Raw genomic sequence first — 16,531 nt, forward strand, 5'->3', positions numbered from 1 at the left:
CTCTCATTAGATTGGAAGAAAGATGAAAAAGAACAGCCAATATAAGATTGTTCTTGTACTAATCTAATCCTGATGATTGCCTATCTGGCAAAATTTTTTTGTAATCAATATAGCATCTACACATTCCTTGTTCCACTCACGTATTGAAGTTGAAACAGGAGATTAATGATAGCAATCACAGAACACCTTTGACAGCTATAGAAAAGAGGGACAATGAGATGAATCATCTACTTCATCATTTATGGAAAAGTACTGTTTTAAGTTCTAACGTTCTGCAATTTATAAATCAGATTACAAGGTTGTGCCCCCACCATCAGACATAAGAGATGCAGCAGCTGCAGCAGCCGTAGGGACAACACCAGTTGAAACACCTGGCTTTGACAAATGCAGCAGCCTGCAAAACAAAACACCACAAGCCTGTATGAATTACATTGATACAACTAAAGAAGTTGATAAGAGTGTAGAACCTGTCAGTTTGATCACCGATTTATTATGCTAACCCAGTTTCTTCAATCAGAATCCACTAAATACTAGATCCTAAGGGCTAGAAGGTCAATATGTAAAATTATAACCATATCATAAGAAGAAATATTAATCTATCATAAGCACTAGAAACAAATTTTCCTAGATGTCTAAGTACAAATGATAAAAAGCCATAAAAAACTCTTACGGTGCAAGATATTCACAAAAGGAAGACACAGCAGCAACAACTTCATTATAATTTTCAGATGTTGCAGGGGCAGTCACTTCTACCATCTGTATACCAGGTGTTACTGGCACAGCCTCATCTGTTGCATGTAGTTTTAGCATCTTATTGATGGATGAAACAGTTACAGTTATCGGAGCACCCCTTTGGAAATGAAAGGTGAATCCCACCCTTAGCAGCTCATGATCCAACTTGTATCCAAGCGCATAAAATAATCGAAGCACATTCTTGCTTGCTTTGCTTTCTACCATACTCCTAACGAGAACAGAAATTTGCTCTGCTCCAGCACCCCTCATTGCACCCCCAACATGTTTAACAGTCCTACAAACAATATATAAGGCTTTAATAAACATCCAAAACAACAATAAAAGACCCAAAATGAACACAACTAGAATCTCCTGTTTACCAAGTAGGTTCAGACTGCTCAAGATCACACAATAATCTAACCTCTGAAGCGACAAATCCTGTAAAATTCTTAGCATTAGCAAGGCAATACGTTAAAACTTGATCAATAGATTTATTAAAATCCTTATATCGGAAAAAAAAAATTCCCAGAAGTCATGAATTAGCACATGATTCGGCAGGAAAATCATTTACAACATGAATCCAAGAGGGAAAATGCTTATATCACCCAATACTTCAAAGACTTGTAAACGTAATTAAAGCTTGTGGAGCGTGAAAATGTGAAGACTTACCAAGATTCGGACCACTTTTAAGGCAAATTTCATGGACCCTTAAACGTTCTCTATGAACACCACAAAGACCCTGAAGTAGAATTTCTAGTGCCTCAACATACTGCAAATCACAAAAAACAAGAAGCAAATCTCCTCTTTTTCAACGCAATTCCCAGAGTTGGTAAACTTCCTACAAAAAAAGAAAAGAATGATTTTGTGTATGAATTTTGTACCTGTGTCTCTATAATTCCTTGGACAACGCACTCCATTTTTACAACTTCTGTCTTCAAATTTTTATTGGTTTTAAACGCTGAATCGCAATTGGTAAAGCTCACTGCGGAACCCTTGCTCTCCTCTCTTGATTTGAGTTAAGTTGACAGTTCATTTATACTTCTATGGGCATGGGCTGGATCGTGACGTCATCGAACCAGAAGGAAAATATGGTCCAAAACTTGAAAAGGTTTTGCAATTGTTTTTCTTGGGTTATGACACAATCTAAGCCCATTATCGTACTATACTTGTTTTTTTTGGATAATAATGAAAAGATAAATTTTAGAATCGATATTAGTGTCACATCTATTTCGTGTTAAATATATAAAATATGAAATTTTATATTATAATTTATACCAATATAAAATATAAAATAGATTTTTATTTTTATCAAATTTATATAATGTTTATCAAAATTTTAAATTATTTTTATTTTTAAATATATTTATTAACATCATATTATTATATTATTTATAAAATTACCAAAACTATCGGCCAAACGAGAGCAAGAGTTTGAACTCTAAGTGTTGGACTATAGTTGTCACTAGCTTTCTACTCTTGGAGGCAATGAAGTGTTCATGTAGCTTTGGGAGCCAGCTTTTTATGGAATTCTACAACCAACCAACACAAGTTAGTACAACATTCAAATTGCAATCCCAAATCAAACCCTCTACTTCAATAGTCAACATGTAATTTGTTCTTTAGATATTTTATTAAATGACACGGACCTGTCATTTTCCTTTATAATTGCGGCCTCATTATTAGTTATCACTTCCCTTGAATACAAACAAAGAAAAAATCCAACTCAATATCACCAAATTCCAAACCGATTAAAGCTTGCGTTGGTATAATGGTATTGTTCTAAGGTTAAAAACTTGTTTGAAAATCTCAATACATGAACATTTTAACTTTAATGTGCATACAATGCAATCAATGAATCACATGTTGTCATGTCCATGATGACTAAACATAAAGGTTTGAGAATCTTAAAAAATAAATAAATATGGTAATATCAAATCCAACTTTCAAACTTTTAGTTTTATTCCATAATTTCATTCACAATATATGATATATTATATACATGTTAGAAGCTCTAGTTTTTATTCAATAATTAATAAATATATTCCTTTCTCATATACATCTCATCCTTACTCAAAGAATTTTTTTATATAAAAACCGTAATTTAAAAATAGTCATATACATCTCATCTTTATTTAAAGAATTTTTTATATAAAGGTGTTATATTTTGAAAATAAAAAAAAATTATAAGTGTTAAAATTTAAATTTTAAAATTATTTAATATAAATCAATTAAATTAAGCATCAAGTCCTTGTTATAAATTTTTTAAAAACATATATATCATAATAAGTATTAGGGGCCAATGTAAATAAGTTGTGATTTGATTAAAATAATAAAAAATTTTAATTTTATTATTTTATTTAAATAAATTTTTATATTTTTATTGTAATTAAATAAGTATTTAATATTTATTTTATACCTAAATAAATTTGTAAATTTTAATTTGTATCTAAATAAATAAAATAATTTATATTTAAGTAAGCTCTTAATTTAAAGTAATCATTTATTTGAAATAAAGACAAATTTAAATATAAATCAAAGAAAAAATTTCATTTGGATATAATAAATTTTTAATATTTTAGTCTTGTAATTTAATAGGATAGCAAGAGACGTGAGTCATAAGTTCTGACGAGATCGTCACTAAATGCTGTAATAAAAAATAATAATAATAAAGGCCAGACCCAACAGACCGACACAAAGGAACAACAAAATTGAGCTACAGTAACTTTGTTGGCACTAAGATCTCAGCCTTAGTTGCGGATCTATTTGTACGGATATGCACTTCAATTCGACTTTAAGATGTTACGCTAACTGCCCTGCCCTTATGTTTCCGTAACAATGTTTGATTGATTAGTCCTTTGATTTTTTTTTTCCTTTTTTCTCAACAGGTTAATGCTTTCATTGTAGATAGGGAGCCGACAAATATAAGTATGTGTTTTTTTTTTTTTCACAATTTTAAGAAAAGCATACAGTTTCTTTGGCATGACAAATGTAACGTAACATTTACTAGCGAAAGAATTAACATGTTCACAGCATTTGGGTAAATTGACGGGAGAATGAAAATGGGGGTGGTGGGGGAGAAGACATGACATATATATGATGGCTCATGGCAGATGGTCCCCATGAAAATCCCGAGAATATAAGGGGGAAAACGCCAGGAAAATCAAATGCTTCAGAAATCACACTGACAAACCAAGTAATTAATGCAGCAAAAGATGATACAACTACTAATAATCCATTCAGAAGCTAGCCAACCGGCACTATTGCAAGTGGCAATCTCTCTGTACATGAATCCAGGAACCCACCAATCCTCTCCATCAAACAATTTCTTTCTGGATACTAACAGGGACAATGGAAAAAAAGGTTTACAATAATTCAAAAGCTTAATACCCTATAAAGACTTGATCTTTTTAAGGGTTTTAAAAGTGATCACCACAGCGGCATTTCCAACCAAGAGGCTTGTAATTGGAGTATTGATTACCGATGGGTCAAAAAACTGCATGGAATTAGTGATTGCTTTGCTCAAACCTAGTTGAAATCGGTTGTAGCTGGGTAATGAAGGTACTTGGACTGCCATGCAAGGATGGCATCCGTTGCATTTGTTGTGGCAGCTTGGAAAAGTTGATCCCAACCCTGTTTGCTCCTCAATATTAAGATGGACCCTGTTGAAAACACAATAGCAGTACCATTGTTAAATTCGTCTGAGACGATGTAAATATGGAAAAGAAAAAGAGAGCTGAGGTTTAAATGGTAACCCGATCAGGGAGTTTGGAAGCTGCAGCTGACGAAGGGAAGAGGCTGGAGAAAGAAGAAGAAGAAGAAGAAGAAGAAGAAGAAGAAGATGGAGAAGAAAGCAAAGGGCATTAAATAGGGTAGAGGTGTAAAGGAGGAATCAGTAAGTAAGCTATTAACGATCATGAAAGGATTTCACATTTACATGTAATCATGAATTCAGCAGCGGTCATATGAGCATTGGGCATCCAAAACTAGCTTTGACCAAAAACCAAGAAAGCAGACTTAAAAGATCGAAAAAAATCAATGGAACTCTAACTCAAGAACATACGAAACTAACTTACTTAGAGCTAGTTGCAGAGTTGTTTTTAGGGATATTTATTTATAATATATATATATATATAAATATTAATAGATGTTTTAATTTTATTAATGGAAAGTGTTCATAAAAAAATATTTTTTTGAGATGTTAGAAAAAATTTTCCTTCAAATTTTGTATTTTTCAAAAAAGATATTAAAAAGAATTTTCTTTTAATTTTTTTGTTTTCCAACTCTAGGAGGGTGTTATGGACACCTAAATCCTACGGTAGATCCGCCCCTGCTCGACCCTGCTGCAAAGGCAAGGGACAGCCATAAAACCAAAGCAAGAAAGAGAAGAAACTGAACTGCTTCAGTTGAAAAAAATACTTACAATACTATTAATGATATTGGGCTACCTATGAGAAGAGTGAGCAGGAAGGACGAGAAGGGGTGGTGGTCGGACCCAATGTGTGAAAGAGAGAGATAGGGAAGTGTGGCAGACGAGTGAAAGGAACAATACAGAATAGGCAGACAAATCGGGAAAATTCACATCAGAAAGGAAAGGTATCCAATAGGCCTATTTTTATCTTTTCTTGATTGGGGTCCGGCTATTTGTAGCTGATAAGAAAGCGAAAGGATCGCTGTATCCGAGCTTGGGTGAAAATTGAAAGGCAGTGGTTAATTTTCAGCATTTACTAACTGCAGACTCACTTTTGATTCCCAAGTGTGCTTCAAAATTTTAGATTATGGGAATCTGACTGCGAATTGTTGAATATCTCTCAGTTTCAGTTTTTCACAATGTGGAATGTTAATGAAAAAGTTCCAATTATCCATATCATCAATGGAGACAATCAAGCAGTTTCCCACAATTCATAATGAATGCAGAATTTAATCATAAGTTCTTGGTGCATTCACTTGAAAATAATACCAAATAAAATCGAGGATACTTTATACTCTACAGTTGATTTTTTGTTTCTTCTTTGAATTAACAATTTACCACTTTGAAACAGGTTTACACTCGACAGACTACAGCCACAGCAACGTGTGAAACTCAGAAAAGTGGCAGCTAGCAGCCTGGCTAGCTCTGGCTGAGCTTTCCAAGTACTCTACACAAGGGGGCCTGGCTCCTGTTATTTTTTTCTTTTTAATCAGATGCCCCAATTAGTCAATCTGCAGCAAACAGTGTAACATAACATATCCCCAGTCCCCACATCAAAACTCTCTCTCTTTCTTGATTGTTTTGATGCAGAGTTAAAACTTGAAAGACTAAAGAGAAGAAAAGAAAGATCTTGGCAGTTGGCAGAGTAGTATTCTGTCACTTTCGAGGTTAAAGCTTTTTCCATTCCAGCTTATCAACAGAAAACGGTGAAGAAAAATACTGCTAAACCTTTTAGCCTGTTGAGTTTTCTAATCAATGGTTAAGTTCCTTGACATCATCGCAACAAAATTCCCATGCAGATCAAGCTCAAACACCCCATTAGTACCTATCTGAATGCAGATGCCAGTATGACATGCATGCTGTCATTTACAGTACTTGTGCAGAAGGCTTGTCATAAGAGGTTACATATGAGAATCAGATGATACAAAGTTGTTCACATGTAATCAGATGATCCACTCATCCTCTTAATAAGAGGAAGCTGGCTTGCAGTTGTAGGACTCCTGGCAATCTTGCTATACATATATGAAATATAACCATTCCAAATATATTAATATAAATAAATGCTGGGCCTGGATGTCTCAAAACTTTGGCATGGTGGTCCTTAATTTGAACATCATTACATCTATACAACATGGTATACGAAGTTGCAAAAATGGCGGAGCAGATGGCACATGCTTTGTAACAACAGTTTGCAGTAAGCTTTATTCCTGTAGGGACCCTGTCCCTCAGATAGTTTTCTAGCACAACTGCTCTCTACCTAAAATAAGGTAAAAAAAACATTTAAAAGAAGCTTCTATGTGTTGAATAGAAGTAATTAAAAAAAAAAAAAAAGAAGCACAGCACCATAAACCCAGTAATATGAAGATTGAAGAGTTTTAAATCATTTTTTTTTTAATTTAAACTTGAAATCTCGTTTTTTTTATATATATATTTTAAAAGTAAAGTATGGATCCATAAGTTTATTATCTAGAAGAAACACCACTTGGATCTGAGGAAAACAAAGGTACAAAATGAGATTCCATTTTGTTACCTTTCTACATGTTGGTCAGCTTGGGGAACAAGTTTTAGATTTAGCAATATTTTTAGATTTTTTTTTGTTTTGTCTTAAAAAAATTGCTTTTTGGCTAAAAATATTCATTTTTATGGTAATCTCAATGTTAAATAAGATAGAAATTTTGAATTTAACGATAAAAAAGTATAATTTTGTAAGCCAAATGCAAAATTTTTTGTATTTATAGTTGAAAAGCACTTTTAAAAGGAAAAATTATTTTTTACTTTTATAACTTTATAGTTTTATTAATTTATATATATTTTTTATATTTCTGATAATATTTTTCAACAATATTAAATACTTAAAAATTTTAAAGTATGTTTTTTTTATCATATTTTTAATACTTTTTTTTTTTCAATTCAGTATTTAATTATTTCCTCCTTGATGTTGATATGCTAACCAACTTGCATGTTGTCCTCCAACAGAGGAGTCTGAAATTTTGGTACACACATATACTGTTTTTATTGGAAGTATTTGTTTGTTTTTTTACATTACAATTTCAAAGTCATGCAGTTGCAGATTGAACCAATGCAGCAATCATTCATTTCTTTTCTAATTTTTTTACTTTGTTTTCTCCATTTCTTCTGTCATATTAATTTCTTTACAAAATCAACTTGAGGTGATAAAAAAAAGTTGAGAAAATCGAAAATTAATTTAAAATTGTAATATTTGGTTTGAATCAATTTTTTTTATTTGGTTTAGATTCAATTCGGATATAAGTTTAAATTGAATTTTGGATCGAAATGTAAAAAATTAAAAAAATTAAATTAAATTATATATTTTTATTAATTTTTATATATTTTTAAAATTTTTATAAAATAAAAATAGTTATTTTATATATAAATCTATTTAAATATGTTTAAAATTCTATGAAAATAATATATAAAAATTTAAAATTTAAAATTTAAAAACTAATATACCGAACCAATAGAATTTGAATCGGATTGAATTGAATTAATTTCAAAAAAATATTAATTTAAAATTTAAAATTTTATAATATTATATATTATCTAAAAAATTGATCCAATTTGATCCGAACTATTGTTACCCTTAAAATCAATAATATTCCTTCGACAGAAGAAAAGCCTCACCAATTCTACGAGTTTGCAGCCTGTTAACCATATAAAATCACATACAGGAAGAAGTGCTTAGTTATGAATATGATTAGGGAACTAATTAATTTAGTTTATGCCAAGCCTTTGACAAAATTGTAATAACTAAGAATATAGCGGTCTAAAAAAAAAACACTTAATACTTTTAACTCTTAAAGTTTATAATATTATTTATACACATTGTAATTAATTTTTGTCTCATTTATTTTGATTTCGAATTATTTAATACAAGTGCACTATTTTTTTTTATAAGGATTATATCATTAAGAAGTGTTTATGAATTAAGTTGAATTAAATTATATTATATTGTTTGTTGAAATTTTTTATCTAATGTTTGATTCGATCTGTTATATTTATTAGATTCGAAAAAAAATTTAAAAATAAATTAAAATATATGTTAAAATTACAATTAAATAAAAATATTTTATATTTATTAAATAATGTTCGAAGCTAGGGCTTCGAAATTTTGTCTGATGCCCGTCCTGAGTTAGGCCTAACTAATTCGATCGGGTGAATAATCCAACCTATAAACATATTTATATTTATTATTTCATTTTACTATTAATGTAGATTGAATTTAATCTATATATGAATAAAATTTTAATAATTTAAATTGAATAAGAAGATAAATGAAAATTAATTAAAAAATGATATGGATAAATCGGGATTCTAAATTTATTTCAATGTTAATGTATTAATTTGTGTTGAAAACAAATCTTTAGTGACTTCTAACGGTGTGGAAAGATCCTTTCCCCATTTTTTTGTTTGTTTAAACAAATTTTTAAGTAAAAGGAAACTTCTTCAGTTTTAGGTTTAGAAAAAAAAATTATTTAGGTAAAGTTTGTAAAGGTTTTTTTTTAAATGATTTAATAAAACTTTTAATAAAAATTAAAAATAAATAGAGTTTAATATGGAAATTAATAATATATAAAAAATATTATTTATAATTTTAATTTGATTTATACTTATTTAATAATAAAAATTTTGTTAATATTTTTATTAAAAATATGTATTTTATAAATATATCAAATTTATTAAAATTTTTTAAAATTTTACATATTATATAATAAAAAATTTTAATTTATCTATTTATAATAAAAAATTTTACAAATTTTCTCTGAAAATAATCATAAAGTTTAATTTTTCAAAAATATTACAAAATTAATAAAAATCTTATAAATAAAATATTCAATTTTTACTGTACTTGAACACCTCCAGCAGTCAATTCTTATTACGTCCCCCCTCTAGCAGTAGAGTTGAAATTGGGTGAGTTACACCACCCAATTAAGCGCCTATGCCTTAGGCCACGCCATCCGACACACGGCACCTTGAATTTCAACCAAGTTGTCAGACATGGTGGCCACCCATCTCCAGCGATTCTCAAGAAACAATCACCTTACATTTCTCTTTTGCCCCAAACGATCCTCTCTATCTCTTTTTTTATTCTAATTAGGGTGAGGGTCGCTTCAAATTTTATTGGATCGTAATATCTTATTTTATTGATTAGTTGATTTTGTTAGAACAAAAGCTCCGGATTCACTGTGTTTCATACTTTGATAATCTATGGAGTTGCAAGAACCAGAAACGTGCTGACTCATACAGCATCATCTGCCATCTATGTACCCAGCATCTATGTACCCAGCAGCATCCAACCGACACTAGAGTCAAGGGTGTTGTTACTTAAAAACCCCATTACCAACCCTGGCTGGCCGTGCCCAAACCCAAACTCCCAAAACAAAAAAACCCGACATTTTTTTTCAATCAATTATTAACTTTCCTTTCACATTTCTCTTTCTCTTTCCCTTGCTTGCTTTTCTTTTTCTTTTGTTTGCCTCTTTTATTTTTTCCTTGTTCTTTCTGTAGTCTTCTACTGCCACTTTTGCTCTACTCTCTCTCTTTCTCTATCTCTGTTCTTTCAGCTTTCTCTCTCTTTTTAACCTTTGTTTCTGGCGGATAAACCGGGGTGTTTGCAGATCCAGGAAAAGGAACCCAACTTCTGGTAAAATCTTTTTATTCTTGTGCTTTGTTTCTCTCTTTTTCTTGCTATCTGTAAAGTGTAAACTAGTACATATGTTCATTTTTTCTTTGTCAGTTTCACTTTTTCTTGTAAAAAGAAAATAGTTTTGTGTACAGTATTGCTGCATTGACTTATTTAGTAATGTTAGTTAGGATAAAATGATGTGAATGTTCTTGCTTCACCTCTCTGATTAGCATTAGACCTCTTGGTTTGATGGGTAAAAATTCCTGCCTGCTTCCTGATTTTTTTTTTGTTGCATAATTAGTATCTTTTAACTGTTGCCTGATCTGGGTATGGTTTATTTTCGTAGTTTTTTTTATCAATGTGCTTGTAATAGCAAATTTTAAAGTGTGTGTGGATTTGGGTTTCCAGATACTTGGAAAGACCATAGCTTGAGGTCTTCAGGTAAAGTGTTTACTCTTGGGTCTTCATTTTCAATCATCTTTCTCTTTAAAGCTTGCCTCTTTTACTAGGAACCGCAGATTTATTGATTTTTAAAATTAAAAGCATTGTTCCTATTGCTCAAAAATTTTTCCCATTACTATTTGGTATTTCCTTTTGCTAAACTTAGGCCCATCTCCATTGGCTTCTGATGAGCTATATGTATCTTTATTTTCTTTCTACAAGAAGATTGTCACAGATTGTCAATTAGCTTCTGTCTTCTTTTTTATTTTAGAACTCATTAGTTTCAGTTATTTGTTTATAGAGCCATTGTTATTGCTCACTGCTTGCAGCTTCATAGTTGGTTATGCTTTAGCAATAACGAAGCAGGATTATATGGAAGACGATGGTGAGTTCAGGCACTGGGATGAATTGATTCCAGATGCTCTTGGGTTGATTTTCAAGAATCTTTCACTCCAGGAAATACTTACTGTAATCCCAAGAGTCTGCAAATCATGGCGGAGAGCAGTTACAGGACCTTATTGCTGGCAGGACATTGACATCGAACAATGGAGCCAACTATGCCGGCCTGAGACCCTTGATCGCATGCTTCAACTGCTGATAACTAGAAGCTCAGGTTCACTCCGCAAGCTCTGTGTTACCGGTCTCCCTAATGACCAGAGCTTTTCATTCATTGCAGATAAGTAAGGACATGTTGCCTTCTATGTCTCTTAATTGCATTTTCTGTTTATATCCCTTTGGATGAAAGTTATCACATCTGCAATCCATTATGACTGGAAGAAGACAGAAATACAACACTATAGGTGTCTATACGAAGCATATGCTTCATGAATTATTTCACGAGCTAAATTAATTTTGATTCCTCACTTTCAGTTTAACAAGTTAAATGGAAAAAGGCTGGCATTGGGTATATATTGGTGCTGAAAAGCTTAGGCAGCTAATAGTGAACAGAAAATTAATAACTAGTTGGATGAAGCTACCTGTAATTTTCATTTTCCTGTGATTTTACTGAAGTTTTGTATTTTGAATATCTCACTGACAAAGAGAACAGTAACCAACTTAATGGTAAAGAATCTGAAGTGAGTTCTAAGTTCAGTGGTGATTTTCGGTTTTATTTTGTGACTTCATTGTGGATATTGTAAATTGGATTATTGCTTCTGTCATTTACTCTTATTTCCCCCTGCTTCTAGTGCCACATCTCTTCAGACTCTACGGCTGCCAAGAAGTGAAATAAGTGATTCAGTAGTGGTACAGGCAGCTGGGAGGCTCTCTTCAGTGACTTTCTTGGATGTTAGTTACTGCAGGAACGTTGGAGCTCCTGCCCTTGAAGCAATTGGCAAGCACTGTAAGTTACTAATGGGGTTGAGGAGGACAATGCACCCATTAGAGGTAATTGACAAGCAGTCCCAAGATGATGAAGCCCTTGCTATTGCTACCACAATGCCAAAGCTCAAGCAACTTGAGGTGGCATACCTGCTTATTAGCACAGAAGGTGTGCTCAACATACTTGAAAACTGCCCTGAGCTTGAGTTATTAGATGTGCGAGGATGTTGGAATGTGAAGCTAGACGAAAATTTTGTCAAGAAATTCTCACGATTGAAGGTGGTTGGACCTCATGTGGATTATTTTGGAATGAAGGGCTGGGACGATTGTTCAAATTATTCAGGTTCCTCTGGTTACTTGGCCTGGGACTTTGTTGCTGGAGATGTTGGTATTGATTACGATGATGAGATATCAGATGGAGACTGGGAAGACGACCAAAGTATGGAAGATGTGGAAATGAGGTTCTACGATGGTTTTGATTTGGATAATGATTGGCCTCTCTCCCCCTGAGGTTTGTTCATAGCATTTCATGATTGGGTTGACAAGCTCTTTCAATGCTCTCCACCACTGTTAGACCTGCTGGGATGAGTGCCTCTTTGCTGCCACTTTGCTTTGTACAAACATTTGTGTCTCTAAAGTAGAACATAAACAAGTTTTTCTGTGAGTGTTTGTAATAATAACTTGTAATCTGTAGTAAAAAAATGTGTTTCCCTAGTAATTGAGATAGATATCTCATACATTTTCCATGCTCCTGTACTGTCCCTACAATAATTATAAAATTCGAAGCGTGATTGTAAAGATGGTCCAAATTGGTGTGTATGTTGAATTCCATGGAATATCAAATAAATTGATCAGATTGTGACAGAAAGGAGGATTACCCTTTCTATCTTTTGACTTGTGTGGATGCTCTACGCTCACAATCAACAAGTATTTCCAAAGGTCAGTTTTGAGGATTGGAAGAAAAGATCCATATCTTGTCTGTCAAGCTTTTCAAAATGCTTCATCATTAAGCCAGAGCAGTGTCCCTTGGTCTCGAGCGAAAAGAAGAAAGTAATTCCCTCGTTATAATCCATCCTTTAATATGGTCTGATTTATCAGAAAAATCATTTTGAAGTCTGATTCGAAGGCCGCTGCAGGCAGTCAAGCAGATGCCTCTTGAATGGCCAAAAGTATGCTCTTACCAAAGTGCATCACAGACTTGGCCAAAGTTATTCGGTTTTATACCCATTTCTTTGAATAAAAATTTCATGATCCGAAATGAAAAGTGTCTATACCTTATGGAAATCTTAGAAATAGGAATGTTAGAATGCCAATATGGTGCACAAAACCTAATAGAGGTATGCAAATTTATAAACTGGCTAATGGCAGACTCTTCTCCTCTTAACTGATACAGAAGAAGATTCAGCAACCGATAGTCAAAATGATTTTAGATGAATTGCCCACATTATATCTTCAATGGAGTTCTGGAAAAAAGCAAAAATGAATCCCTTAAAAACAAGAAACTGTATTCTTTTTTTACTATTAAGAATAGTTAAAAGTCCATGACAATCAGCAACATAAGTAAATTTATATGGGGGGCAGTAACTTTTAATTTAAAGTATAATATGTAGGCAGAAATTCTTGAATTCAAATACCCAAAAGGAAAATGGGGCAAACAGAAAAAGTTTGCAGGCCTGCTGAGTATTAAGAAGGCTGCCTACAGAAAAAAAAAAAAAAAAAACCTTTTAATGAATATTTTATTACAAAATTAGATAAAAAAAATACAACAATAACAAAAAAAAAAGAAAGAGAAAATGGTTTGGTATTGCAGAATACCATAAAAAGAAAAATTACAAATACATTAAAAAAAAAAAGGCCACTCCTTTCACCTTTGCATGTTTCTATGCTCAACCAGAAATAAGCAAGTCTCCCATTTTATATTTATGTTTTTATCCCTTTCTAGCTCTTTTCCATCTTCAATTGTAGCAGGGATGCAGCGGTCAAGAAACAAGGAGATTTTAGGCAAAAAATGTTTATGCCAAGCACAGATATGGTGGCATCTATGGGAGTCCAAGTGCCTTGTACAGTGAAGGATCAGACAAACTGGTATCCTGCTGTTAATTACATACACGCCAACTGCATCTGCTGCTTCTTCAAAATCTTATGCTCTGTCATTGCCAGATCCCTTGCTTGTACCTAAAGGTTGAGTCTGAAGGACATCCATTTGTTTTGCCTCCTCAGTTGAATTACATGCTACAACTGTATCTTTCACTTGACTAGGTTGCCGCTTGTCTTCAAATAACTTCCCTGACTTCCCAATTGCGAGGATTAACTCAAGTTGTTTTTGCTGTTGCTCCTATAAAGTACATCATTGGAATATTCCAAGTTAAATTATTATCAATAGACAGCAAAGATATTCCCAACAACAAACCATTTGTTGAATTAACCATCAATCACATGTTGAGAATCCAAACGCTACAAGCATATCTTTTATTACTGAGTACTAGTTCCTTATAATACAAGCGAAGACAATAACAAGGTTTCTATTGGTACAATGAGTCTGGAATAACATGCATGCGATCCAGTTTTCTTGGCTTAGGATCACAGCTCACGTACTTTCTATTAGTTTTAGAGAGGTTTAAGGCTTTGCTAAATCCAAGTGACACACTTCTTGATGCATTCAGAACCACCCTAAAAGACCAAAAGAAAGCATTGACCAATATTTACTCTTTTCCCTTTGGATTAACAGAGTACAAGATTGTAACTGATCTCAAAACCATATTTATCTTCCATGAAGCCCCTTTATGGAACTCCTATATAAATCAAGCATCATACTGCTTCGGAAAATTAAAAGAATCCATTTAACCATGCTAAAATGGTACCTGCATTGCCAGCAAAACTTTCTGAATTTCACCAAGCTCCTTTTCCAGGATATCTTCTCGTGCTGCTAATGCTCTAGTAGCCTCAGAATTCTTTTGAGCCAAAGCAGCAGTCTTCGGACACAGCAAAATGGTTAGAAAGTTATAAATATAAAAATCACAATAAATTAGTAAATATGGTTTGTTATCAACAGTTTGTCTTCCCATTTACTCAGAGGAAGCTGCAAGGGCGCATAAGATCTTCATATTATCACATTGGAGCCACTGCTGACATTAGTTTATTAAGTGTATCAAGTCAAACACTGGGTTAAACAGACTGAAGATGACAATTAAATAGAACAGCAAGAGCATATTTTGCCTTCATAAAATAGATGCACATTGGCACTCAACAATACAAAAAGGCTTATGAACACACAAAGACAACCCCTTCTACCTGAACAACAAACCTTCCTTGAAGTCTTCAGTCTACAGTTATAACTCTATTGTGAATGTACGAACTTGTCCCACATTAGTACTCTAACCAATTGATCTTGTGTAATTAAAGTAGCTATTTCCTTTTATATCTTCAGTTCCCAGAATATACTTTCTTTCAAACCATAGCCACCTAGACTTTGTCCGTTTGCAAGCTTATGTAACCAGATCGATCTCCTTATACAAGTTATTACGGGATATGCCACGTTTCATATAACTGGAACACTTTAGGCATATTCTAACATTGGAAAGTTACTTCATTGCCTGTTTTCGCAATTCTATCTTTCTTTCCTTCTTCCTCTTCATATATCATCATATCATTTAAAAATCACTACGATTACACCTAAATTTACTGGCTACAAAGCAAGCTATTGAGAGCAAATACCAAAACAGCAGCTTAACGAAATTAAAATGGTTATTAGAATTACATTTTTTATTATGGTTTTCTATCTCTTCGAGTCCTTTAGCTCTATAACTAAAAAGTTAACATTGAGCAAAAAGAATTACAGCAAATGCTCATATCATCGATCATTACCTCGGCAATCGGCTGTTTCAAAGCCTTCCTTGTGACTCGAAATCGAATCCCCAACTTCTCAAGTTGTTTAGACAAACCTCGAATAATAGTAACGGAACTCTTCAAATCCTCCTCTAATTTCTCAATCCTCTCAACCAAATTCAATTTTGTTGCTCCTCCGCCACCCGTCACCGTTTCCACACAAATCCTCCACCACTGCCGCCTCCTAATCCACGCCCCGATGGCAACCCCAGCTACCAATCCTGAAACTCCCCATACAATGACCCATCTCCAAATCCCACCCAAAACGACACCTTTCCATCCGGAAACAGCGCAAACAACCGAAACGACAGCCGAAGAAAAAATGCACAAAAATTCAGCGATTGAGAGAAAAGAATCTAAATTGAAATCATTAAAATTAGGGTTTTGTTCTAGTGAGGTGGCAATTGAAAAATCGGATTCGTAGGCCTTGAGAAATGAGTGGGCAGAAGGGTAGGGGTTATTGAGAAACTTTCGGGCCCGGAAATGAAAAACTTGGGAATTTGGGATAGGGAAACTGAGATGGCGGCGGGACGTGATCAGAGGAAATGAATTAGGGTTTTTGAGAGCAGGGTTTAAGCGAGGAAGTGAAGGAGTGAAGAGATTTAGAGGCGCAATCGACATTGTCGTTTTAGGAGTTAAAAAGGTGTCGTTTTTGGTATCTATTTGGTTTTGGGGTGGACTTGAATTGAAATGGAGGACATTGTTAGGGGTTTTTGGTGAGAAAGAAGGAAGATGGCGATGAATTCAATGGCTTTGCGCGCGTAGCATAGGTCTATCCGTACACGTTAGCTTAGGAAACTACAAATGAGGTTATAGTGCAC

General features: G+C 33.3%; 4 protein-coding genes across 9 annotated transcripts; 1 reads left to right on the top strand and 3 right to left on the bottom strand.

Annotated features, from left to right (window-relative positions):
* Positions 1–214: 214 nt before the first annotated feature.
* Positions 215–1,738, bottom strand: LOC111292839 (mediator of RNA polymerase II transcription subunit). Its single transcript, XM_022885439.2, has 5 exons — positions 1,614–1,738; positions 1,402–1,501; positions 1,113–1,170; positions 671–1,027; positions 215–394 (listed from the first exon to the last, which is right to left on the bottom strand). Exons 1-5 carry the CDS (start codon positions 1,647–1,649, stop codon positions 292–294), a joined length of 654 nt encoding a protein of 217 aa, XP_022741174.1. The 5' UTR covers positions 1,650–1,738; the 3' UTR covers positions 215–291.
* Positions 1,739–3,948: 2,210 nt separating this feature from the next.
* On the bottom strand, positions 3,949–5,587 carry LOC149516348 (uncharacterized). Its single transcript, XM_089767268.1, has 3 exons — positions 4,667–5,587; positions 4,485–4,527; positions 3,949–4,391 (listed from the first exon to the last, which is right to left on the bottom strand). Exons 1-3 carry the CDS (start codon positions 4,707–4,709, stop codon positions 4,121–4,123), a joined length of 357 nt encoding a protein of 118 aa, XP_089623394.1. The 5' UTR covers positions 4,710–5,587; the 3' UTR covers positions 3,949–4,120.
* Positions 5,588–9,445: 3,858 nt separating this feature from the next.
* Positions 9,446–12,693, top strand: LOC111292726 (F-box protein FBW2-like). 6 transcript variants are annotated; one of them, XM_022885246.2, is made up of 4 exons: positions 9,446–10,082; positions 10,473–10,505; positions 10,835–11,185; positions 11,693–12,693. In XM_022885246.2, the coding sequence occupies exons 3-4, from the start codon at positions 10,878–10,880 to the stop codon at positions 12,333–12,335; spliced, it is 951 nt and encodes a 316-aa protein (XP_022740981.2). In that variant the 5' UTR covers positions 9,446–10,082; positions 10,473–10,505; positions 10,835–10,877; the 3' UTR covers positions 12,336–12,693. The 6 variants fall into 6 exon arrangements, with proteins under 6 accessions (XP_022740981.2, XP_022740978.2, XP_022740976.2 ...); XM_022885242.2 differs by having other exon boundaries at positions 9,934–10,082; positions 10,807–11,185; XM_022885243.2 differs by lacking the exon at positions 10,473–10,505 and having other exon boundaries at positions 10,793–11,185.
* Positions 12,694–13,537: 844 nt separating this feature from the next.
* Positions 13,538–16,512, bottom strand: LOC111291679 (uncharacterized). The gene is made up of 3 exons (XM_022883552.2): positions 15,690–16,512; positions 14,687–14,797; positions 13,538–14,160 (listed from the first exon to the last, which is right to left on the bottom strand). Exons 1-3 carry the CDS (start codon positions 16,329–16,331, stop codon positions 13,966–13,968), a joined length of 948 nt encoding a protein of 315 aa, XP_022739287.2. The 5' UTR covers positions 16,332–16,512; the 3' UTR covers positions 13,538–13,965.
* Positions 16,513–16,531: the final 19 nt, after the last annotated feature.

The sequence above is a fragment of the Durio zibethinus genome, chromosome 10 (genome assembly GCF_047325235.1).
Source record: "Durio zibethinus cultivar Kanyao isolate XHJ-2024 chromosome 10, ASM4732523v1, whole genome shotgun sequence".
Lineage (NCBI taxonomy): Eukaryota > Viridiplantae > Streptophyta > Magnoliopsida > Malvales > Malvaceae > Durio > Durio zibethinus.

Bases quoted from the DNA above. Each gene is read 5' to 3' on its own strand.
- LOC149516348 (XM_089767268.1), bottom strand. From the start codon at position 4,709: ATGCCCAATGCTCATATGACCGCTGCTGAATTCATGATTACAT. The intron at 4,528-4,666 runs GTAAATGTGAAA...TTCTTTCTCCAG, and splicing joins TGCTGAATTCATGATTACAT to CCTCTTCCCTTCGTCAGCTG. The intron at 4,392-4,484 runs GTTACCATTTAA...TGTTTTCAACAG, and splicing joins CTTCCAAACTCCCTGATCGG to GGTCCATCTTAATATTGAGG.
- LOC111292726 (XM_022885246.2), top strand. From the start codon at position 10,878: ATGGAAGACGATGGTGAGTTCAGGCACTGGGATGAATTGATTCCAGAT. The intron at 11,186-11,692 runs GTAAGGACATGT...CCCTGCTTCTAG, and splicing joins TTTTCATTCATTGCAGATAA to TGCCACATCTCTTCAGACTC.
- LOC111291679 (XM_022883552.2), bottom strand. From the start codon at position 16,331: ATGTCGATTGCGCCTCTAAATCTCTTCACTCCTTCACTTCCTCGCTTA. The intron at 14,798-15,689 runs GTAATGATCGAT...CTGTGTCCGAAG, and splicing joins TGAAACAGCCGATTGCCGAG to ACTGCTGCTTTGGCTCAAAA. The intron at 14,161-14,686 runs GTACCATTTTAG...TGTACTTTATAG, and splicing joins AAGTTTTGCTGGCAATGCAG to GAGCAACAGCAAAAACAACT.
- LOC111292839 (XM_022885439.2), bottom strand. From the start codon at position 1,649: ATGGAGTGCGTTGTCCAAGGAATTATAGAGACACAG. The intron at 1,502-1,613 runs GTACAAAATTCA...TGTGATTTGCAG, and splicing joins AAGGAATTATAGAGACACAG to TATGTTGAGGCACTAGAAAT. The intron at 395-670 runs GTAAGAGTTTTT...TTTGTTTTGCAG, and splicing joins TTTTGTGAATATCTTGCACC to GCTGCTGCATTTGTCAAAGC.